This window comes from Clarias gariepinus, chromosome 8 (assembly GCF_024256425.1).
Source record: "Clarias gariepinus isolate MV-2021 ecotype Netherlands chromosome 8, CGAR_prim_01v2, whole genome shotgun sequence".
NCBI classification, from domain to species: domain Eukaryota; kingdom Metazoa; phylum Chordata; class Actinopteri; order Siluriformes; family Clariidae; genus Clarias; species Clarias gariepinus.
In genome coordinates, this window is record NC_071107.1 from 1,038,893 (window position 1) to 1,064,943 (window position 26,051).

The 26,051-nt window shown below is 42.0% G+C and overlaps 1 protein-coding gene across 1 annotated transcript in view; it reads right to left on the bottom strand.

Moving 5' to 3' along the window:
• The window catches only part of LOC128529045 (NACHT, LRR and PYD domains-containing protein 3-like), a 112,672-nt gene that overhangs the window by 54,722 nt on the left and 31,899 nt on the right, over positions 1–26,051 (bottom strand). Inside the window, exons 10-12 of the mRNA XM_053502349.1 lie at positions 25,687–25,863; positions 23,954–24,127; positions 22,263–22,439 (exon numbers count right to left, since the gene is read on the bottom strand). Coding sequence (XP_053358324.1) covers positions 22,263–22,439; positions 23,954–24,127; positions 25,687–25,863 — 528 coding nt within the window. The remainder of the gene's footprint in view (positions 1–22,262; positions 22,440–23,953; positions 24,128–25,686; positions 25,864–26,051) is intronic.

Consider the following 26,051-nt stretch of genomic DNA (forward strand, 5'->3'; position numbering starts at 1 on the left):
GGGGTTCTGTTATTGCTGGAACTATCTGCTTAAGAAAATGTGTCGGTATAGGATCTAATTCACTGGTTGACGATTTTGAAGAGGAGATGAGTGAAATTAGTTCACTCGCTTCAAAAGGAGTAAAGTATTCTAGGTTCTGATGTGATGTGATTAATTTATCATCTGTATCACTTAAATTGTCTGGTTTTAAAGCCTGAATTCTTTGCCTAATATTTATGATTTTGTTATTGAAAAAGTTCATGAAATCCTCACTACTGTATGTTGTTGTTGTGAAGATTTCTGCAGTGGTCTTGTTTTTAGTTAATTTAGCTATGGTATTAAATAAAAATCTAGGATTATTTTTGTTATTTTCTATAAGAGTGGAGAGATACATTGACCTAGCAGCACTGAGAGCTCTTCTATAGTTCAGGATGCTCTCCTTCCATGCTATTTGGAAAACTAACAATTTAGTTTGACGCCATTTGCGTTCTAATTTCCGAGCGGTTTGTTTTAGAGTGCGTGTGTGATCGTTATACCAAGGAGCAAGTTTCTTATCTCTAATCATTTTTCTTTTAAAATGATTAGAGAATGCTGTTCTCAGAGGGTCTTCTGGATTCTCAAAATGAATATTAAAATCTCCAGCAATTAACGCTTTGTCTACGGAAACGACAAGGTTTGAAAGGAAATCTGCAAATTCACAGAGAAATTCAGAGTACGGCCCTGGAGGGCTGTAAATGATGACTAGCGGAATTGTCTGAGCTGTCTTTATGTTACTATAGAGAATTTCAAATGGATTAAATTTAAATCTGTGTTTATGTACGATAGCCAGATTATCGTTGTAAATAACTGCGACGCCTCCTCCTCTACCAGTTAACCGAGGCTGGTGTATGTAGCTGTATCCAGGAGGACTAGCTTCATTTAGAGCTACATACTCGTCCTGTTTAATCCAGGTTTCAGTTAAACATAATATATCAAACTCCTGGTCTGTGATAGTTTCGTTAATAATAACTGCTTTAGATGCGAGAGATCTAATATTTAACAGTCCTAGCTTCAGATCAGAGGTGCTGGCTGCGCATTCAGTCTGATCCAAGTTTATAATGCAGCTAGGTTTGCTGTGGAATCTGTGTTGGTTGCAAATAGGGCTGCAACTAACGATTATTTTAATAATCGATTAAACTGTCGTTTTTTCCCCAGATTAATAAATAAATCGGATACAAACAAAAACAAGAAAAGCATTAATTTCCAACTCCTTATTTAAAAACAGAACTAAAATCTTTACAAAGTGCACAAACCTGTTGCTCCTTGAGCTGTTAGACCATTTTATTTTATTTTATTATTATTATAACACAAAAAACAGACATGTATGCTTTACATCTGCTAAATATATACAGTGGAACCTTGGATTACGAGCATGATTTGTTCCGGAAGCAGCTCGTATTCCAAAACACTCGTAAACCAAATTAAATTTTTAAAAACACACTAACGGAATCACTGCTGTAAAGTAAAAATAAAACAAATTACCTGCACTTTACCTTTGAAAAGAATTGTGACAGAGCAGTGTTTCTGTATAGAGCAGAGAGAAAGAGTGTGTGTGTGTCTGTAAAGGTGAAAGTAGGAGGGAGCTAAATGTCCAATGATGCGCGCGCACACAGCCACACACACAGCAGGCAAAGAGCAGTCTAAGCCTTGAGCAGAGAGAGAAAATGGATTTTTAACCTCTCCAGTGACACTTGCTTTTGCTGTACACACACACATACAGACACAAAATAATATATATTTTACGCGCACACACGTGGTTACAGTGTTATAGTAAACAGAACACGCGTGCAGGAATGTTGATTATACCAGTAAGAGACGCGCACTAAGACCCAGCAAGGGAGACGATTACGAGTGTGTTAACGCCGACCTCAACCAAAGTTTTTTTTAAATAATTAAATGTCTCCGCGTTGTGCGACACAACAAATCAATTATGAAATTCGTTGCCAACTCAATTTTGTAATCGATTTTTATTGATTTAATCGATTCGTTGTTGAAGCCGTAGTTGCAAATGTATTCCAGGTGATTATGAGATTGCACCTATGTACGGAGGCAAATTAGCAATATAATTATTTAAATGATATCAGCCTTTAACGAAAACACGTTTTGAAATATAATCATTGTTGAATTGTTAATTTTTAAATTTAAATACTACTGAATTCGTTAAACCTAAATATTTGACTTTAAAAAGCAACATCTTTGAATTTATGTTTTCTGAATGTCACATGAAACTTCAACAGTCCATTTCGAGCTGTAAAAGTTCTAAGTCTTGATTTTCTCTACATTTAATTTAATATTCTGAAATTCAGATTTAAAACATTTAAGCTTGGAAATTCAAGGAGTAAAAGCAATCGAGCCAGAGCAGAATCCATCCGTCAGTCACGTGTCCCGGGGAAGCTGAGTTTCCTCCCTCAACATGCTTTACCAGTAGTGTAAAGTTTTTCTAAAGTTGCTTAGTAAAAGAAGCATGGGAGCTTTCACATCTTTAAGAACAGATGCAAGAGGAGATAGGAAGATAGCAGCAGGAAAAATTTAACACGTTAATATCAGATCTATGAGGAAGATAGCAAGAGAGTAGAAATAACTCCTTTATATATAAAATAATTCTAACAGTTGCCCCCCTAAATTTTAAAAGAATTTGTGGATGTCAATTAGTTAACATAGCAAGAGATATTAACGTGAAGAAGCAGAGATTCATAACTAAAGAGAATAGATAGAATAGATGGAAAAGTTATAGAGAAGATGGTCAGGATTAAATCACCTCTAGAATCACAATTAGAAATGAAATTTACAGTACATAGGTCATCAGGCAATGGCACAAAAATAAACTAAAATGAGGGGGAAAAAAGCAAGCTAATACAAAGTTAAACCTATATGTGTATGTGAAAAAAGGTAAGAAGCGACGATAGCCCCCTTTTGATGTGTCTTCAGAAGATATGTTGCTCCACTAGCCCCTCGGTGCGGCCTAGGAGATCTTGTGAGGTAGTGGTCGATTATCTTAAGCAGTCAGAGTCGTCTGCGGTGCCTTTTTTACACGGCTGGCATGAATCTACTGTGGCTGTGAGTCTGTGAGAACAGCTGTGCGAGTCACTGCAATTACAGTTGTAGGTGTGCTGTAGGCAGCTTCCCCCACCTTCCTGGGATTGAAAATTTTTGTGTCACTTTGGGGACGGAGGGCGTGCCATTATCGCTGTCAATAGATGTTGAAATACCATATCTAGGAATGATTTCTTTTGCCAGAATTTACTATTGTTGCATTTTCTTTTGAGCATGGAAATGCTTCTACCCATTTAGAAAGTCTGTCTACAATTACAAGCATGTATTTCAGATTTCTGATAGGTGGCATGTGTGTAAAGTCAATTTGTAAGCATTGAAATGGTGCAATAGGCATTGGCAAGGCATCATGTTTAACATGTTGTCCTTGTGTATTTGCACGAGCACAGACCCCCCCCCCATTTTGCAACATGGAAAATACCATGAAAATGACACACTAATGACGCGAGGACAGATGCTGGAAGGGCAATACGGCCGTTCTCATCCTGAATTAGCATATCGCTGCCAGGTGAACACTTACGGGAGGACTAAAAATGTAGACCTTCAGGTGATGAATGGGTTTGCAAAAAGTCAAAGTCAATGTCAGATGACAAACTTGGGACAGAGACATGGGACGTCAAGGAGAATACTGTATTCCTACAAACCTGTGGGGGCAAAATGCTTCTTTAGCGTCCCATTTGGCAACTTCATCAGCTAAACAATTAGCTAAAACCTCTTCAGAGTCACTAGATGCATGACCTTTGACCTTCACTATAGCTAATTGTGCTGGGAAGCAAACTAGCCTGTAAAAGATAAGAGACAAGATTAGCATGTGATAAGGTCAGCATTGTGAAATAAACCTTCTCTAGAGTAACGTCTTCACTGAGAAGAAGCCTCCGTCCATCTAGCAAAATTGTTAATGAGAGGTTGAACAAAAGTTCCAAATCCTTGATTATACCTCCAATCATTAGGAGTAAGAGAATGTTTGGAAACCATTTCTTTTTTTTTTTTTTCCTGTCAGTATCACAGATAACACATAGCAGAGTGTATGTGTAGCTGTTCTATCATCATTCACAGCCATTTTTTTTTTTTTTTTTTTTTTTGTTTCCCATATTATAACGGACAAGACCGGGGGACCAAAAAAAGAGAAGAGAGTAAAAAAAAAAAAAAAAAAAAGGGAAAAGAGAAAAAAAAAAAAAAAGAATACAGTCAAAATTTGCTTCCGCACCTGCCGAAGAAAAAGAGAAAAAAAAACAACAGAAGACACAACAGCAGAGAAACCGCAGCCACAACCAACACCTGCACGACTCGCGGCAAACCACAAATCCCAAAACCTGTTGATTAATAAAATATTTTGAAATAAACATTTTGTTTTGAAGCAACAGCAAAGACAGTGTGTGTGTGAGCACCTGTTTGTACACCAGTGTGAACGTTTGTGTGCACACCTGTGTGTGTGAGCGCGCTTGTGTTCATAGGGCTCCTCCATGTAAATGTTTAATAGTGTGTGTGGGGGACCACAGTCCCGTCTCGCGAGGCATGGAGCAGATACGGCGGAGACACGGGTCCCAGACATCCAGAGGCCCCCCAGAGCACAGGAGTCTCAGGAGAACCACCGCAGGGACAGCCCCCCCACCCCGAAAGGGGCAGCGGAGAGCCCAGAGGGGGGTCATCTAGCAGCCCCAGTGCAGACGCCCCAGGGGGCCGTGGTGACAGGACCGCAGGCTCCGCCGGTGGTCGTCCACTCCGAGGCAGTCCGGTCCCTGGGTCCAGAGATCCCAGGGCCCCCCCATCCACCAGCCGGTGCCCAGCCAAGCCAGGAGAGCCAGACTCCGCCCAGCGACCGCCGCGAGTGAGCCAGCGCTTACCCGAGCGCCCCGCCCCGGAGCGAGAAACCAACAACCCACCAGCGGCTGGGGGCACCCCACAGCTGTGTGTGGTGGCAGAGCAGGGAGGGCCTGGGATGTTGAGAGAGGTGGAGTCTAGGACCTGACCTGACACCTAAACGTAGACAGCCAGGCACACACATACACAAACATACATTCCCACCCTCATACACACAAACAAATATTCACACACTCACACATGTAGACACACAAAAATAGACAGTATACACACTCACACTCCCCATATACCCACTTCCCTCCGTTGTGGCGACAGAAAGACCCCCCCTGGTCCCCGCAGCAGCGGAAAGGACCACCAGCCCAGACTCCGACCGAACGGCCAGCTCCTCCTCTCAGCCCCCGGCCCTGGACCGCGGATAGAGAACGGGGGTGTGGAAAAAAAGGAAGACCCCCGCTTCGCTCCTCCCGCTCTAATGTAGTGTTGGTGTGTGTTGTTCTAAAGTGCTTTAAAACAAAATAACCAATAACCCTAAATGTCTACATGCCACTTAAAATTGGGAAGTGGGCACTGGCACCAGAGGTAAGGCTGATTAAACAGCCCGCCCTCTGGACGCCATTCAGTGTGCCCACCCCCAAGGCCCTATATGTATGTGTAACATGACAGTAAGTAATGAGAGTGTCTAAGATGTGATATAAAATTGAGATGCAGGTGGTCACAAGGAGACAGGGAAGGAAAACCTCCCCTGCATCCCAGCAACACCCCCGCACCCCAAAGCCCTACCTGTATGGTGTTGTGATGGAGCGGGAAGAGGGAAGCATCGGGGATGGGGAGAAAATAATCGGAGGGGGCAAGTACCCCCCCCTTGGGACCAGCTCCCCTACTGACCCCCATAGGCACCCCCGTTGCCCGAAAAAAAAAAAAAAAAAAAAAAAAACGCCCAGGGCCGGGGGCCCAGGCCCATCCAAACCAGGGCCCATGGCAGCGGCCCCACCCGCCACCGCAGAGCACGGGGCAGCCCACCAGGCCCCACAACAGAGGGGAAGAAGAAGGAAAAAATAAATAAATAAATAAATAAATAAATAAATAAAAATACTCCCACCCCCACATTCAGTCGACTCCCAGACTACATAGAACAATAGACACCCAAGTTAGGCCCGTCCTCCTCCTGTAATGGACCCATTTTGTTAGGAAGTTACAGTTGGTAAACAACCCAAGCTTATCAAAGTTAAGCCGACACTTTAAGCTTTTTTTTTTTTTTTTTTTAATTACGGGTGGTGTGACGTTCGAACAGAATGTATAAGTATATATTTAGAACTGAAGAATACTGTAATTTATAAGTGTATTATCAAAAATGTGCAATATTTCTGCGTTCCTGATTACACTATCAGGAATATAAATTCTATTTGAAATTCACGTGCCTCTACACCTTTGGAAATTATTCACACATTTATCAAATACCAATATAGTGAATTAATAAGGCATTGGGACAATCTACCCTGTTTCTGAGTCCACACGCCTCTACATCAGGGAGATAATAAAACCATGCACATCCCACGTGTATAACTGCAACTGCACGCCGCTCCCTGTTCCAAAGAACACTCTAAGGAATATGGCTATAACCAATAAATTTATTCATTTTCTAACCACGCGACTCTACGCCAGGGCCAGCCTATACATTAAGTGCATGCTACAAATGCCACATTAAATAACACAATTGTAATGCATAAATAACGTAACACACCCGAAGGAGTAATACATGGCGAAAACTAATACATGGCATATGCTGTCCTAATATATTTGGCCACCACTGTGTATCTTTCTCTCATGTGTGTGTGTACAGTGGAACCTCGGATTACGAGCATAACTCATTCAGGAAGCGGGCTCGTATTCCAAAACACTCGTAAATCAAAGCACATTTAAATATAAAGTAAAAATAAAACAAATTAACCTGCATGTTACCTAAAAAAAGTACAAATAAATCCCGACCAATAAGTGTTTTTATTTATGAGCACAGACGCTGTGTGTGTGTTTTTCTCTCTCCTGCGCTGCTGAGTGTGTTATGTGTTTGCGCAAGTGTAATTTGACACCGTGCCGGTTGTGTGTGAGTAAAGCACCCCCTCTCTTTTTCACACACACACAAACACATTAAAGGCCAGAGAGAGAGAGAGAGAGAGAGTGAACTGGCATGGTGTCAAATTACGTGCGCACACACAAACCACACACTCTCTGCAGCGCAAAAGAAAGAAACACACACATAACACACACACTCAAACACCGACACACAGTAAAGGCGAGAGAGAAAGAGAGCGTGTGTGTGTTTGAACAGGCGCTGTGTCAAATTATGTGCGCACACACAACACACACACTGCAGCGCAAGAGAAAGAAAAACACACACACATACACACACTCAAACACTGACACACAGTAAAGGCAAGAGAGAAAGAGAGCGTGTGTGTGTGTGTGTGTGTGTGTGAACCAGCTATGTCAAATTATGTGCACACACACATAACACACACGCTCTGCAGTGCAAGAGAAAGAAAAACACACACACACACACACACGGATTAGTAGTCTGGCATTTCTAGTTTCCAGTGTGGTAACAAAGTTGCTTTTTAATCCTTCAGGCGCTGAACAGAAGGGAAGATCAATATCGTTCTATGCTTTTTGTTGGTGTGCGGCATTTTGCTATGATCCCAAAATCATTCGTTGCGCCTTGAGAATAATGGTGTTTATGCTTTTAAACATGTATAATTTAAGGCGGGTGTAGCTTAAAGACAATGTAGAGGGGAAATATATGTGGGTATCTCATTTGCAGGTTTATTTATGCAGCTATTGAATTCGGAGATGCGAATATCAAACTGACTTTACCGCGGACACAAACTGGGTCAGTAGCGTACTGTATGTAGTGAGCGTAATAACGTAATGGAAACATTTTTTACATGGACCACAAAAAAAGCAGGTGATTCAGCACTATCAGCCTAATCAACCAAAAAGCCAGCCAAAAGGAAAATATGATGCGAAAATGGCTTCTAAAGCGTGCAGCGATGTCTGGCAACACTTTGAAAAACTTGACGAAAAAACAGTCAAGTGTAAGATATGCAGCGCCACACTCGTCTACAACTTCACAACGAGTTCGATGCATTATCATCTTGCACATAAACACAAAAAATCTGATGATGCCGATGCCACTACCAGCAGTCAGACGAGCATAAGAGATTTCACCATCAGAAAGAAATGAGACAAAAGCAGGGCAGAGAAGATGACGCAGTTAATAGCAGAAATGACAGCAGAAGACTTGCTGCCTATTAGTTGTGTTGAAGGTGAATGTTTTAAATGTTTAATGAATTATGTTGAGCCCCATTATACTGTCCCATCGCGCAAAACGGTCACTGCAAGGATTGATGCTCTATATGAAAAATGCGCTTGTTCACTAAAAGACAGTCTGTCGAAGCGAGTGCGGGTGGCAATAACTACGGACTCGTGGACTTCGCTAACCACAGAATCGTATATGACACTAACCTGTCATTACATAAATGAATGGAATATTTACAGTGCAGTATTAGAGACGTGAGGTTTCGAGGAAAGACACACAGCTGTAAACATTGGCAACTACCTGAAAGATGCAACAGAAAAGTGGCTGTGAAAAAGTAATGGCACGTGTGCACGACAACGCTGCTAACATGGTTCTGGCAAATCAAAGTCTTTAGGAATCAGTGCCCTGTTCCGTACACACCCTGCAGCTTGCAATCAATGAGGGCTTCAATGTTGCAACTGTAAAGTTTAAGTTCAAGTTCCTTTATTTGTACCAAGGGTAAAAATTATTTGCAGTCAAGAGTCCTCATTTACAACAGATACAGTACAAAACAAACCACACATGGTGGAACAACAAACAAGTACCATTAAACTTTAAACATAAGTGCCCAAACACAATTCTTTAGTGTCCAAATATCCTTTAAATATCTATTTATACCTTATTTAACTGTCTAATCGCTGCTGGGATAAAACTATTTTTAAATCGTTTAGTTCTACAACTTGGCACCAAAAACCTGCGACCAGAAGGAAGAAATTGAAACTCAGCAAGGGATGAGTGATGTCACCTAAAATTTAATTTGTTATTCTCCTTAGCTGCTTTGTGTACACAGCCACTAAACTAAACAATGACACCCCAATCATCCTGCTGGACCACTTAACCATCTGATTTAGAATATTTCTATTTTTTACAAAAAGATTTCCAAACCATGATGCCAGAAAAATGATAAAACTGATTCAAGAAAAGCATGATATAATAAAAATCATCATAGATTTATCAATATGGAAATAATTTTACCTTCGCAGACAAAACAGACGCTGATGGCCCTTCTTGCACACTGCTTCACAACTCTTGTCAAAAGACAATTTGTCATCAATAATTGTGCCAAAGTATTTGTATGATTCCACACATTTAACACTCTGACCTTTAATGTAAGTAATCCCCTGTGTCTGTGAGTAGCCTTCCTAAAATCGATTATCGTATCTTTCGTCTTTGATATATTTAACTGAAGACAGGATTCCTCACACCACCTGACAAAATCTGCAAGTACTGGACCATGACCTGTTTTATTATCGTGAAGTTGACTGACAATAACTGAGTCATCTGCATATTTAATGATGTTTCTATTTTCCTATTTACTTCCACACGTAGAGGATGTATAACAAGGGTGAAAGAACACATCCTTGTGGGGAGCCAGTTGAGGAGCAAACTTTGTCTGACAAACATCCATTCACTCTAACACTTTGTGTGCGATTAGTTAAAAAGTTAAGAATCCAGCCCACCAGATTATTGCTGAGATCAAACTGTTCCAGCAGCCTAAAAACTAGAATGTGAGATTGAATTGTATTAAAAGCAGACGAAAATTCAACAAATAAAAGTCTGACATGAGAACCGTTTTATTCCAAATGTTTAGGAATAAGATTGAGCAAAGTGACAGTCACAGACCATCCTCTACTCCCCTATGAGGCCTATAGGCAAACTGCATGGGATCAAGTACATGCGCAGTATTTTTTTAATATCTCAGACCTCACTAATTTTTCAAATGTTTTCATCACAATTGAAGTTAAAGCTACAGGTCTAAAATCATTAAGAGTTTTAGGGGAGTTAGACTTAGGAACAGGGACTACCACAACCTCCTTTCAAACTTAAGGTACCTGTTGTTTTTGCAAAGATTTATTAAAAATATATTCAAATATAGGACTTAATTCCTTTGGACAGATTTTAAGTGTGCGACCACATATATTATCTGGTCCTTTACTTTTATTCACTCTTACTGAGAGAAAGGCCTTCTGCACATCTCTTTGTTGTATAATAAAGTGCTGTCCATCTGTAAGCTTACTATTCAATTCCTGAATTTCCTTATTAACATCTAAAACATTAAAACGATTATAAAAAATAATTGAGAGAGTTAGCTAACTCAAAATCAGTGTTGTAGCCAGCTAAATAAGTCAACTTAATAATTTTTGGATCATGGAGACCTGTTAAGGTTTTTAAGCTGTCCCAGACTGAACCAAGCTTTTTAGTAGCCATCTTATTCTCCAGTTCAGTTTTATAATTTTGTTTAGCCTGGAGAATCTCCTTTTCAGCTCTCTATTTGCGAGATACAAATCAGAAGTGGCACCATTTCTTTGTCAGTATGCAAGATTTTATAGTTTTTGTTACCCAGGGCTTATTGTTCGGATAAATTTTTACCTGCCTACATGAGATAATCATATCCCTAAAAAAGGCCACATAGGAGCATACAACATCAACAAACATGTCAAAGTTATCCCCACTGGACTGTTTAAACATTTCCCAATCTGTGCAATCATAGCACTCCTGCAAACAGAGTGCGGATTCAGTAGTCCAATCCATTATGTCCTTTGTCTGTGCTTTTTGCCTTTTTAAAACAGTTTTATATGTAGAAATTAGATGAACACAGTTATGATCGGATGAGCCAAGGGGAGGTTATAGCAATGACTTATATGCGTCCTTTACGGACCCATAACAAAGGTCCAGATTCTTGTCCCGCCTGGTCGGACAGGACACATATTGATAAAAATTAGTGTCTTATTCAACGAAACATGATTAAAATCCCCAAGCACGAGATTCGGTGTATCAGGTGAAAGCATCTGCAGTCTCTGCACTACATTAAAAACAGTGGCACACGCAGATGCTACATTTGCTTTCAGGTGAATATACACCACGGTAACAAGACATACACCATCCCCTCTGAGATTTCCGTGTTATCTTGGCCTCTCAATCCAATCGAAACAGTACTCCAAAGCCGTCAATAAATAGTTCGGTGTCCTGGTCATGCTCCGCTAGCCATGTCTCCGTAAAGGCCAGGACAGCACATTCCTTACAGTCCTTCTGGAACCGAACGTTACCCACGAGCTCGTCCATCTTATTCCTTAAGGACCGAACATTCCCCATGATTATGGATGGAAGTGGGATGCGAGTCACCTGCTGTTTCCTCAAGCGTTGCCTGACATAAAAAATTTAATAGCTGCAAGTAGCCGCTTGGTATCACATTTTCCCCACCGCACAGTAGCTACAGCCGCGCTAGGGCAGAAACAACAAGAACAAAATATACCCGATCATAAGCTTATTCAGCATTGTCGCACACGGTGGAATTCAGTGTGTGAGATGTTCAAACGCCTTTTGGGAAGAGGTGGGCTGCGTGTGCTGTTCTGTCCGATCGCAATGTTACAAAACTTGCAGATGCGAGGACACTTGACCTAAAAGATGAGCACTGGGAGACTGTGGAAGAACTGACACCTGTTCTTAAGTCTCTTAAGTGTGCTACAACTACAATGTGCAGTGAGATCCATGTTTCCAGTTTAATGGTCTATCCGATCACATACACAGTCTCATCACTAGACAGTGATGCAGTTGCTGAGGATGCTGAGACAGTGTATCTGCCTCTGATTGCAGCGGCTTTGGATCCAAGACACAAACATCTCAAGTTTCTTGAGACAAAGCTTCGGGAGAGAGTAAAAGAGAATCTAAAGCAGCTTTGCAATCCCAAATCATGTCAGACCCATACAAAGTAAGCCCGCCTCAGCAACGGCGTTCGACACTCTTTTCGGCGAGGACTACGGCATGAGTGATGTTTCTCCACATGACACCGAAATCGAAAGCTACTTCAGGGAGCCACGCATCTCTGTAAACTAGGATCCTTTATTGTGGTGTGTAAGGATTTCTTGAATTTTGGTAGACCTCCTTTCGTCTACTCAGTGCTCAGCCTGTATTTTTCTAGTCCCGCCTGGTACCAGGGAACCCCTCAATGATACACACAAGTCAGTGCTCAGTGGGACATTCAAAGTTTATTGTGGGAGACAGGAGTATATATACGCACACACACAAAGAACCAAAGAAAAGGTGGATGCAGGAGTGTTTACATCCTGCTGAGCGTGTTTTTTCCACCGCTGGTCTAATTGTAAATAGACTCCGCACTTGGCTTTTATCTGAGCACGTAGACCGACTGATCTTTTTGAATAAAAATATGTTGTGCTTATGTTCATTTTTCTTAGCCATGAATGGTAAACTATTCAGTCTGTTTTTGTTTTAAGTTTAAGCAGTATAGGTAATTATGCCAGCTTTAAATTTGCCTTTACCGACTGATAATTTTGAAAGAAAAGTTATGTTACCTAATCTTTAAGTTTTATAGCTGTGGTAAAAATATTCAGGCTATTTTTATTTTAAGTTTACACAGCCAAATTATATATTCAAATTTTTGTTAGGCTGTGGGCTACTTAACAGTCGTTTAAAGTTATATTAAACTTAATTTTTTTTTTTGCGAACCCTCAACAAAATTTTTTTTTTGATCCATAGCTGTTGTGATGCTGCTGAAATAAAAATTTTGTTAAAAATGACACTTGAATAAAATAACTGAAAAGCAGAGTGTGTTTCATTTGTTTTATAAGCATAGAAAAAGGTAACTGATCAGAGAGAGTGGGTCGGGGGGGATGGTCAGGGCTTCAGTTGCCATTGTTTTAAAGTAATGCTGGACAAGCCCTGACATTGGCATGAAAATCCCTCAGATACATGGGAGCGATCACAAAAACTCTAAATTTTACACAATACAGTTGAACTTAACGTGCACAAAACTTTTCTTTTGATGATACTATTTTATCCCGGTGTTCTCAGGACTTAAACAGAATATTAAAACAGATAAAAATACAATGAATACAGTTACACAACATTAAACAAAAACACAACACATAAGAATATTTATATGGTATATCGCATATAATATTATTGTTGGTACCCTGGTACTTATTCGCTGATATAGAACATGTACCACACTACGGTTCTACCATGTCACATACTTTAGTACATACTCTTCTATGAAACATGGATGAGGATACCATCAAAAATATGGTGCACATGTTCATGTACCGTAATAGTAATATTTATACAGTAACTTCTGCAGGACCTGTTATGGTTCCCTCCAAAGGTTAATATACAACACTTTGGTGAATACGATGGTACTATTGAAGTTCAGTGGGTATTTAATATGTTACTGCCTGTGCTTCATAATACCAGTATTGTGTACTAACATATATAATATGGTACATTATGTACAAACATACCATATTAGATACCTGCTGAACTGGCTGTGCTGGTAACCACTACGGTACCCAATAAGTATCATGGAATTCACACGAAGTGGATAAATAAACTATAGTTCACAATAATAACATTTCCTATGGAAAATTTAGCGTTTTTGTACTGTTGCTACTACATCTAAATGACCTTTAAATAAATTAATTATATGCATATAATGTTTCGACATAAATGATGAAGGCTAATGCACGATAAAATCTAAATAAAAAAAAAAACAGTTTATAGCGACCACGGTGAGAACTCTTAAGAAAGAGATGAGATAACATCTATTTATCTGTTTCGTTTAAGTTGCAATCAATTAAAAACCCCTTACTGATCAGCAGAGTCTGTGTCACACACACGCCATTTTTATTAGTTTCTGGCTCAACCTGTCAGCACGCTGAAAGACCCCAGCAGGTCACACAGCTGCCACCAGCGGCCAAAAGTACATCACATCTGTAGTGGTTTAGTGCTATTATTGAATATTAACGGGAAACCAGTTAGGGATTTTTAGATAAAGAATCCGGGAGCCAAAATTGCCCTCAGCCTGTGTGTGTGTGTGTGTGTTTGTGTTTCTGTACAGGGTGAACCTCGTCTGGTGTAAGAATGCATTCTTTAAATAAAGTACTTATTTTCAGTGTACACATTTTGGTGAATGTTAATGTTGATCTGATGTTAAAGAGAGTGTGTGTTCTCAAGGGACTGTATGTGTACCTCAATAAGGACCCACAAAATCTGGTGAGAGAGTGTAAGTAGTTCTATCAGTACTAGATTTCTGTATTTTTAATTGTAATTTTACATTTGTTCATGTTAATTAGATAGTTAGAAAAATCTTATTAAAATCACATGAGAAGTAGTGACATATCAGATCGATTGTGATCTTATATATTTTTAAAATAGTTATCTCAAAATTAATTAATTAGTTAATTACCAAAAGGAAATCTATTTTAACTTTACAGTCAGACAGTCAGATTTGCAAGGCAAGTTGTTTAGTTTCCTTAAACGACTTAAAGGATAAAACACATTTGAGGTGTAGTTTCCCCTGGAAAGTTTAATATTTACTCAATATGATACAAAACATTGCTACAGTATGTCTATCTGACAAACAGTTGTAGAGAAATTTATTTCATAAATAACTGGCCGCAGCGCCGCATCCCCCGCCTTCCCCCCCTTCAGATGTCTTTCTAGCTCTACCAGATAAATGGGACGGCACGGACGGGAGATGTAATGCGTTCTTGACAGCATTAGATCTGGTGTTTGAGTTCAACGCCACCAAGTACTCCACCGATCGGCTTCGCATTGCTCTTCTCGTATCATTGTTGTCCGGGCAGGCAGCTGAGTGGGCCACGGCAGTGCTTCGAGCAGACACCGATACCGCCCATTCTTACAACGAATTCACCAGCCAGCTCAGACTCACCTTTGAACATCCTGCAGGCGAAGCTCTACCACCTGCGGCAGGGAGGATTGTCCGTGAGTCGCTATACTGCCGAATTCCGCACCCTCGCAGTACAGACAGCCTGGGGAGACGCTGCACTCCGGACATCCTACTACGAGTGACTGGCTTCACGCATCAAGGATGAACTGGCCGGACGAGAACTCCCCGCCACACTGGAGGGGCTAATCCAGCTCGCTCTCCGCATCGACCAGCGCCTCCTCTCTCGTCCGAAGCCAGCCCCGAGGACCCTGCCGCCTGCTCCAACCCACGCCTACACGTCACCTCGACCATCCACTACCTTCACCCCCGCCATCACTGAACCCGTCGGATCTCCACCTCCTGCCGTGGTTAACACCGGAGCCGGGGAACCCATGCAATTAGGACGCGCCTCCCTAACCGTGACAGAACGAGAACGCCGGTTCCGAGAAGGTCTGTGTGCCTATTGTGGGTCAGCGGCCCATCACCGGGCGATCTGCCCGCTACGCCCGGGAAACGCGCAGCCCCGGTGAGCAGGGGGAGAGACTCACCGGGCGCCATCCACCTCTCTACCACCACCCACACCACCACTTCGCGTCTCACAGTTCAGGTAACCCTCCAATTTGGCCACAAACGGGTCCGAAGTACCGCGTTTATCGATTCCGGTGCCGCGGGGAACTTCATTGACTCCACGTATGCCAAAGAAATGGGGGTAAAGATCGAGGCGTTAACCCAGCCGCTTCACATCACATCCGTCGGCGGTCGGCCCCTGTCATCTAGCCCCATCACTCACCAGACCCAACTTCTCTCTTTCATCATCGATCAGCATCAAGAACAGCTACAGTTTTTTCTCACACCTATCTCATCACCTCCGGTCATCCTCGGTTACCCCTGGTTACTGCAGCACGACCCTCTCATCTCATGGGCACAGAACCGGATCCTTCAGTGGGGGCCGACCTGCACCGAGCTCTGCCTCCGGGCACCGGCTGGGACGTGTTCCAAGGAGTCCGAGGTCCCCGACGTCGACACCGACGCCATTCCACCTGAGTATCGAGACCTGGCTGAAGTGTTCTGCAAAAAAAGAGCCACTCACCTACCACCTCATCGCCCATACGACCTGGCGATTGAACTTCAGCCAGGCTCCGCCCCCCCCCCGCGGCCATCTCTACTCTCGTGAAGAAGAAAGGGGGCGAACTTCGCCCATGTGTCAACTATCGGGGGCTAAATAAGATCACAATAAAGAACCGACATCCGCTGCCACTCACCAACTCTGCCCTGGACGCCCTCTCTGGTGCCACCATTTTCACGAAGTTGGACCTCCGGAGCGCCTACAACTTGGTGCGTATCAGAGAGGGCGATGAGTGGAAGACGGCGTTCATCACACCCACTGGACACTACGAGAGCCTGGTCATACCCTTTGGACTCTGCAACGCACCCTCGGCCTTTCAACAATTTATTAATGACGTCCTCAGAGACATGCTGGGCCGATGGGTGTTCGTCTACCTGGACGATATCCTCATTTATTCCCATAACCTCAAGGAGCACATCCAACATGTTCGGGCGGTTCTGAAGAGATTGCTCGCTCACCAACTGTACTGCAAGCTGGAAAAATGTGCTTTCCACGAGCACTCCACCACGTTCCTGGGTTTTGTCATCTCGCCCCAGGGTGTGGCCATGGATCCCCAGAAGCTCGAAGCTGTGCGTCACTGGCCCCTACCCAGGACCCTCAAACAGCTTCAACGTTTTCTGGGGTTTGCGAACTTCTATCGTCGCTTCATCCGGGGCTACAGTACAGTTGCAGCACCATTAACTGCCTTGACCAGGCCCTTGCTTTACCCGTTTCGCCTTACACCTGCTGCCATCTCCGCCTTCCAAGATCTGTGTCATCGTTTCACCACCGCTCCCATCCTTCTCCACCCTGACGCCAACCAACCTTTCGTTGTGGAGATGGACGCGTCGGATGTGGGCGCCGGCGCCGCTCTCTCTCAACGAGGTCCAGACCAGAAACTGCACCCGTGTGGTTTCTTCTCCAAAAAATTCAACCCCACTCAGCAGCGATACGGGGTAGGGGACCGCGAACTGCTGAGCATAAAGTGGGCTTCAAGGCCCACTTTATGCCCAGGGCGCCAGGGCGCCAGTGAGCCGTTCATCGTCTGGACCGACCATCAAAACCTCATCACCATCAGGAACTTAAGACAACTGAATCCACGACAGGCACGGTGGGCTCTATTTTTCGAACAGTACGATTTCCACCTGTCGTACCGCCCGGGGTCCAAAAACACCAAGGCCGACGCACTTTCAAGACAACACGACGAAGACCTTCCCCGGGCGGATCCCGTGCCTGTCATCCCCTCTTCCCGGATCATCGCACCCCTTCAGTGGAATCTGGAGACAAGGGTCCGCCGGGCACAGGCCGCAGAGGCCGGACCGGCAGGCGTGCCGCCTGGACGACTCTACGTACCCCAGAACGTGAGAGCAGACGTCCTCCAATGGGGCCACTCCTCCGCGGTCGCCGGACACCAAGCGACAAGAAGGACCCTCTTGTTCATCCAACGGGCGTTCTGGTGGCCGTCAATGAGAAGGGACGTCATCGAGTTCGTCCAGGCGTGCCCGGTGTGCGCCAGGGCCAAGGACACCAATCAGCCACCCCCGGGAGAGCTCCAACCACTTCCTGTTTCTCGGCGGCCCTGGACGCACATCGCCCTGGACTTCATCACGGGCCTGCCGGTTTCCGAAGGGAAGAACACCATCCTAACCATTGTTGACCGGTTTTCCAAGGCTGTGCACCTGGTGGCCCTCACCGGACTCCCATCAGCCAAAACCACCGCTGAACTAATCCTGGAACACGTAGTCCGCCTGCATGGGTTCCCCAAAGACATCGTCTCGGACAGGGGGCCCCAGTTCACCGCCCGGTTCTGGAAGGCCTTCTGCTGTCTGATCAACTCCACCAGTAGTCTGTCATCCGGATACCATCCTCAGACTAATGGTCAGACGGAACGGACCAACCAACAACTGGAGCGCTACCTAAGGTGTTTTGTGGCCGACCGCCAGCGCTCCTGGGCCCGCTACCTCACATGGGCAGAACTTTCCCACAATCTGCACGTCTCCTCAGCCACCAATCTAAGCCCATTTGAGGTATGCTATGGTTTCCAACCTCCGATGTTTGCCCATCAAGAACCGGAGGTCGACGTACCATCGGCCCAACAGTTGGTCCGTAGGTGTCGACGGCTCTGGAACCAAGCCAACCTCGCTATCCAGAAGGCCAATCAACAATACACCACTCAACACCGCCGTCGACACCCTCCGGGACGTTTGTACAGAGTAGGTGACAAGGTATGGTTATCCACAAAGAACCTCCACCTCCATACCGAATCCAGGAAACTCTCACCTCGCTTCATAGGACCATACCGCATCACCTTAAGGATAAACCCTGTCACCTACCGACTCCAGCTGCCTGCGGCGCTCCGGATCCACCCGGTTTTCCACACATCTCAACTCAAACCCTTTATCACCTCTCCTATGATTCCACCCACCCCACCTGCTCCTCCTCCCCGCATCATTGACGGTGGTCCCGCCTACAACGTGCGTCGGATCCTCGATTCACGCCCTCGGGGCAGAGGCACCCAGTACCTAGTTGATTGGGAAGGCTACGGCCCCGAGGAACGATTGTGGATTCCGGCCCGGTTCATCCTCCATCCCGAACTCATTCGAGACTACCGTCGTCGGGTATCCTCCACCCCAGGACCGTCAGAAGCCAGTCCTGGACAGGGGGGTACTGTCATGCACACTCAAGCCGCGACCGGCACTAGGACCCGGAAGTAATGCGGTCGCGAACCAGGAAGTATAAAAGGAGTAAACAAACCACAGTACAACGCTCAGTCATTGAGTTGCCCGATGTTGCCTCGTTTGCGGTCATCTAACTGTGAGTACTCACCTTTTTGGCTTCGCTTTCTTGCTGAGTGTGTATTTATAGGACACGGGTTAGATTGTGTCTTTCCCTTGCTCCCCAATCGTGAGAGTCCTTAGACTAACTGCGTGATTATCCTGCCTATTCGTGTCACTCCGCGTTTGGGTTTACCAGTCACGCTACACAGGGCTAACCACTAAAGCTACGTCTTCTGGTCATCTCAGGTTAGTTCTTGACAAAATCTTCCATATAATAATGGAACTATTATAATCCTTTAGTCCTTTAATTCAGGATTATTCATTCTAAGCCACTGTTTTCTTTTGCAGACAGCATGTACTGTACAGCACTGTTTCTGTTTTAAAGTTAATCTTACATTTAAGAGCCTTAAACACTTATTGTAATACTGCATCTCGGTGTGTTGGTAGAACACTGTATTTGTTCTCTAAACACTTCCACACACACAAACAAAATAAAAGATGCTTTACGCGCACACACACAGTCACAGTGTTATATGAGCGACGCGCACTGAGATCAAGCATGTGAGACGATTACCCACAATTCTGCAGCGCGAGAGAGAAGAACCGTTGGCTCAGTTGTGATCACGTGATGCTCGGCGTCAAAACAAGAAGCGCATGCGTGATACATGATACTTAATGATACTTAGTACTCGTATATCAAGAATTACTCATTAAATAAGTTAAAATTTTTGCTTGTCATGTGGAACGCTCGCAAACCAGGTTTTTCGCGGTCCAAGGTTCCACTGTATCTGCTTCCTAAAACTTGCTTTTAGGTTCTAACTGTACGTGTTTATTGCAATCTCGGTATGGGATCTTCTCGGTATGGGATCTGCTGTTTCGACTTTATAGTGTGAGACTTGATTGAGCTAGATAGGTTTATTTAACAGAACAACACTGCGTTTTACTTTTTCATATCAAACCGCTGTTGTTTCAATATAGGGTAAATAAATAGACATAATGACAGCTGGGATAGGCTCCACCCCCTGAGACCCTGAGAACAGGATAAGCAGTTCAGATAATGGATAGATGGATGAATAACCAAAGTACTAGATTAACAAGAAAAAGTCACGTTTGTTTAGATTTTTTAATATAATTAGCTTAAAGCTTTTCATTTATATTAACATGAAAAATCATGGATGTTTAGTTAATAAAAACTCATCAAACATTCACCATCATTCATCAATGTTCTTCTCATTTTCCGACCTGCCGTAACTGCCGCCTTTTCCTCTTTCATTTTATGTCTCACTGCTGCCATCTATCGTTCACTACATGTTACATAACATCCACTTTTCTTCATGTAATAATAAATAAATATTTTAACTCCATAAGAACAGTTATGTTAACCCTTGTTTGGTCTTCATGTTCTTTTTACTCAGCCAATGTTCACAAGTCTGATGGACCCACCACATTATTGTGTTTTTAAAACCCATTTTCCACTGTTAGATCACATTTATCAATAAAAATGCTATTCATTTCATAATAACAGGAATAAACAGAACACTCAACACATTTATGTCAGTCTAAGTATAGCTGAGTCAATTTTATTATTTTTATTTTGGGTGAACATCCTAAAAAAATGCCTGTTTTTGTTATGGAAATGTTTTTTATTTTGTATCTTGTTCATTTTAATTTAAGGTGAATGTCATATACCTATTATTGTACAATAGTTACAGACTACCTGTTGTATCAGGGGGTCATTAATTAATTAGTAATACACGGTAAACACACATGTGGTGTAATAGTGAACTCCTGGCAGAAGCAGGAAGGCGCTGTTACAGGTGAGACGTGTCCTGATGCTCTCTCAATATCAAGGAAATATTGTGTTTTTATAAGATAAAGAAAATAAACAGGGTGCGCTTTCAGCCGTCTCAGTCTCCGACAATATCTTTCTGAAACGCGTCACTAAAATAAACTGAAACTCAGTGAATACTGCACACACACACACACACACACACGAGAAATATATCCATAGAAAGATTGTCTACTTTTAAACAAATAAATTTAAAAAATAAATATTCTGAGTTTATTGGTTCGTATGAATCCAAGGAGAGGTACAGTCTCTTTTTTTAATTATTTTTATTTTATTTAATTCTTTACACTTTATTCTAGGTTTTTTATTTATTTTTATTTTCACTTAAACTGCTATTTTGCCTTTTGTACATATATGTTTTTATATTTCTTATATATTTACTCATATATTATATATATTACTCATATATATATAAATTATATATTATATACTCTTTGATATATTTTTTGAAAATTTGTATATTTTGTTCTATTTTCTAAGTTTCAACTATTTATTTCTTGTTAATTGTTTCTAAATTTTTAAGGTCACATGCGGTCGTATAAAAATTTTACTACATATCGTACTGTGTATGTGACAAATAAAATTTGAATTTGTCTTTCTGTCTATCTTTCTTATTATCTGATAATGACCTGAGACAGGACACGCCCACTTTATTATCTGATAATGACCTGAGACAGGACACGCCCACACACTATTTACGGGGAAACAGTCTGTGTAATCTACATACAGAGGGTTTATTGCTCAATCTTAACACACTTCCAGTAAACTCTGTAGCTTTCGCTCTGTTCTCAGAGTCTCTGTGTAACGGCTCGAATCAACACGGCAGCTTTAATTATCTGAAACTTTAAGTATCAACATTCACCTACAAGTAATCAAGTAATCACCTACGCCAACAAACAAAATCAGAGAGCAAAAAAGTTTTTGGCATGAAAATAACAGCGTACGACCCCAACTCAATTATTGGTGCAGCTCCACTGAACATAATGTTTTGTATTATAATGTTCTGGCTGATTGGTGCACACTGCTCAAGAAATGATATAAATATTACTCTTCAGGTAATTAAAGTTGATTCTCTCAGCTGGTGCATTTTTACAAACAGCTAGAAAAGTAGAGACGTCCTGACATGTTGTAGACCATCTGATTATCACTGAATGAGAAGACATCAGTTTCAGCTCTCACTGCTGTTCTTTAAAAGCTTTGGACTGTAAGAGTTTATTCTCATCATCCTCTGTGTGTGAGAATCAGATCAGATCAGAACTAAAACATCCTGAAAATGTAAAGAAAGAGAAAAGGACAAGGTGATCTAATTTAATCAGAATCAGTCATCAGATTCCTTACAAGAAACATCAGTGTCACACACACACACACACACACACACACACACACACACACACACTAACAGATTTAAGTGTACAAGGTACACAAACATAAATATCATGAAAAATTAGGGGGTCATTATTTATGGGTGAAACACACTGTGGCCTGATACAGTCACCAGGTTTATTACTGTACAAACATATTATGATACAGAATCTCCTCTGAAGTGTATAAAGAGATATTAAACCCCCAAATCACGGTTACTGTGTGTGTGTGTGTCAGTAACTCACTCTAGTTTCTCCAGTGTACAGTGTGGATCCTTCAGTAGATCAGAGAGCAGCTTCACTCCTGATTCTCCTGGTTGATTGTCGTTCAGATTCAGTTCTCTCAGGTGTGATGAGGGGTTTGACCTCAGAGCTGAAACCAGAGCAGCACAACCTTCACCTGTAATACTGCAGTGTTCCAGCCTGTAGAGAGATCAACAGTTATAGATACTGTACACACACACACACACACACACACGTACTTTCAAACCCTGGTGTATGTATTATATGTTCTGTGTGTGTTAGTCCCAGTCTATATTAAACGTTTATGTCCTGATGGTCGTTACAGTTTTGATCCTGTGTCTGTTTTTCAGATTCCTGCTCCTGTCTCACCCTGATGATGTTGTTTGCTGATCACCTGAACTTTACCTGTTTCATGTTTTTTTTCTTCCTTTATTTGTTTAAAATTAATCCTGTTTAACTGCACTTGCCTCCTCCAGTGTTTTTTTGACGAGTGTGAGTTCTCTAGAGGAGACATTGTACTGTACATGTGGACCCAACCTGTCTGTGGTGATTTATGGCTGATAAATACTTGCTTTTAATTAAGCGTACACACACACACACACACACACACACACACACACACACCTGATGGCTGTTTCACATATCCTGCATTAGTTTTGTGTGTAGCTTGTGAAAGTCCTCAGAAATGAACATGACATAACATGAAGATACAATATGGATGTAAACAGTAGGGATATGGATGAAGTCAGCAGGCACATCAAAAATGGTGGAAAGTTTTTAACAGAAGTCATGTGACCAGGATAAACAAGTAAAATAAATGAAACATTTTTGTTTTTTTCTTGAGTTTATCCTATTTATTAACCGTCCCAACATTAGTATAGAACAGGAGTCGGCAGCCCTCGGCTCCGGAGCCGCATGTGTCTCTTTCATCCCTCTGCTGCGGCTCCCTGTGGCTTTGGAACATAAATAATGAGTATTTCATTTAAATTAGGTTTATTTTAGTTCATTAGTTTTTTAAATGTAATTCTAAATATGAAGATTATGGTGATATTGTAACATTAAAATAAAACTTGTTTAATTATTTTGTCACTCAAAATATGCGTCACAACCACCGATGTGTGACTCCCGCCGGTACACGATTTATTGAGCTTTTCGAGTCCCTGTTTTATTCAGATCGACACTGACTGCACGCTCCAGTACACGCCATAAAAGGATGACGGGACACGAACACAGACGGAATTATTGGTTGCTGCAAGTTTGACTTTTTATTTCATAAATACGAGGAGGACAAATAGACATTCAGTATTTTATTTGAAAATAACCTTCAACTCAGCGTCTTTTACACAGAATACATAGAATAAAGAAAAAAAATTATATATGCAGTTTTACTGCATAACGCACGGTTTGTTCAGTTTGTTGAACCCTGGGGGGCTTCATACAAACTCCACACACACAGACCCGAGACGGAAATTGAACCCTTAATCCCAGAGGTACAAGACCAGAGTTCTAACCACTACATCACCAAACTGCATTAAAAATGTAATTAATATTTGAAAGGTTTAAATAGTAAAATGCTTCATATTCTGTCAGTCTCTTGTTATACATCAGACTTGTTGCTCTACATTTGACTATTATTAGGTTTATACTATAATAATGACAATCAGATGAACAGAATGTGAAAGTGATGATCTGACCTCAGTGTCTCCAGTGTACAGTGTGGATTCTCCAGTCCAGCAGAGAGCAGCTTCACTCCTGAATCCTGCAGGTTATTGACACTCAGGTCCAGTTCTCTCAGACTGGAGGAGTTTGAGCTGAGAACTGAGGACAGAAATCTACAGCTTTCATCTGCGAGATCACACCGCCACAGCCTGGGAGAGAAATGATGATACATCAGAACACTGACATCTCTCTCTCTCTCTCTCTCTCTCTCTCTCACACACACACACACACACACACACACACACACACACACACACACACACACGTTGTTTGTCAGAAAGGTCTCTGTTTATTAACAGTAAAAGACTTTGAGTATTTATGTTTAGCCAAACGCCTGGTGTGATGAACATCTGACCCCAAAAAGGACATGATCCATTTTAACGCGTCCTGGTGAAATCCTGAAGAACAAAGAGTGGAAGTTGTACAGATGTTCATCCAGAGACGAACCAGGAGGTGATAGAGAGAGAGTTTTATACACTCTTTATTGTGAGACGATTATGGGAGAATTTATTAATTTTTTTTTTATAAATTACTGTCTCTGTTCTCCTAAGTGACAGTGGACTTTTGTTTGTTTGTTTTTTCTCGCTGCTTTGGCACTTTGTAGTAGTGTTTTTACTAAGCGCCTTTTTTTTTTTTCATCTGCAAGTGATTTAGTTGCTCAGAATAAAAGGGGTTTGCTTGTTCCTCAATGTCCATAGGGGTGTCTCTATGTGTGTGTGTGTGTGTGTGTGTGTGTGTGTGCTGCATCCTGCTCCCTCACTATCCTGTGCTGCTACACTTAAAGTCTGACTTTGTGTTTTCCTCTTGGTGATGGGATCTGTAGTGTGTTCTGTAGTGGGAGTCTGCTCTCTTTTTTTCCTCAGTTTAGCTGCAGTGTTTTCTGCCTTTGGGTGTTGGTGGTGGTGTGTGTGTGTGTGTGTGTGTGTGTAAGTGTATTAAGGTGCAGCGGACACAACAAGCAATAAAAAAGTGAAAAAGTGTCCGAGTGTGAGAGCCTGAGAGACAGTGAGACACAGCGTAACCTGAATGTTCCTAACTAACTATAAAAAAAAAATAGTAATAATAATTGTATATGACTACTGTTCAAATGTTGTTATTGTTGTTAATATTGATGTGATATATTTTTTTATTATTATATGTGTGTGTGTGTGTGTGTGTGTGTATGTTACTTAATTTATTTATTATTATTATTGTTTTATCTTATTTTTATTTATAATATTTTATTTATTATTTATTTATTTTGTGTGTGTGTGTGTGTGTGGGGGGGGGGGGGGTTATTTCTACCTAATATTATATTCTTTCATATCTAATATGTTTGTAATGTTTATATAGCTTTATAAATTCAGATTTATGTTGTTTATAATGTAATTAATGTTTTCTAATTGCTTTGGCAACAATGTAATACTTTTGTTAACATTCATGCCAATAAAGCTCTTCTGAACTGAACTGAACTGAACTGAATTAAACTGAGAGACAGAGAGAGAGAGAGAGGGAGAGATACAGTGAGAAAGAGAACAAGGGAGAGAGACAGTGAGAGGGGGAGAGACAGAGGGAGAGAGCGAGGGAGAGATACATTGAGAGAGAGAGTTAGCACTTTAAGATCAGATCCAAGTTGAAGAGAGTAGAATTAACTCAGTGTATTTAAAAAATAAAGTGTGTGTGTGTGTGTGTGTGTGTGTGTGTGTGTGTGTGTGTGTCTGTAACTCACTCTAGTTTCTCCAGTGTACAGTGTGGATCCTTCAGTAGATCAGAGAGCAGCTTCACTCCTGATTCTCCTGGTTGATTGTGATTCAGATTCAGTTCTCTCAGGTGTGATGAGGGGTTTGACCTCAGAGCTGAAACCAAAGCAGCACAACCTTCACCTGTAATACTGCAGTGGTCCAGCCTGTAGAGAGATCAACAGTTATAGATACACAGACACACACAGACACACACACACCCTGGTGTATGTATTATATGTTCTGTGTGTGTTAGTCCCAGTCTATACTAAACATTTATGTCCTGATGGTCGTTACAGTTTTGATCCTGTGTCTGTTTTTCAGATTCCTGCTCCTGTCTCACCCTGATGATGAT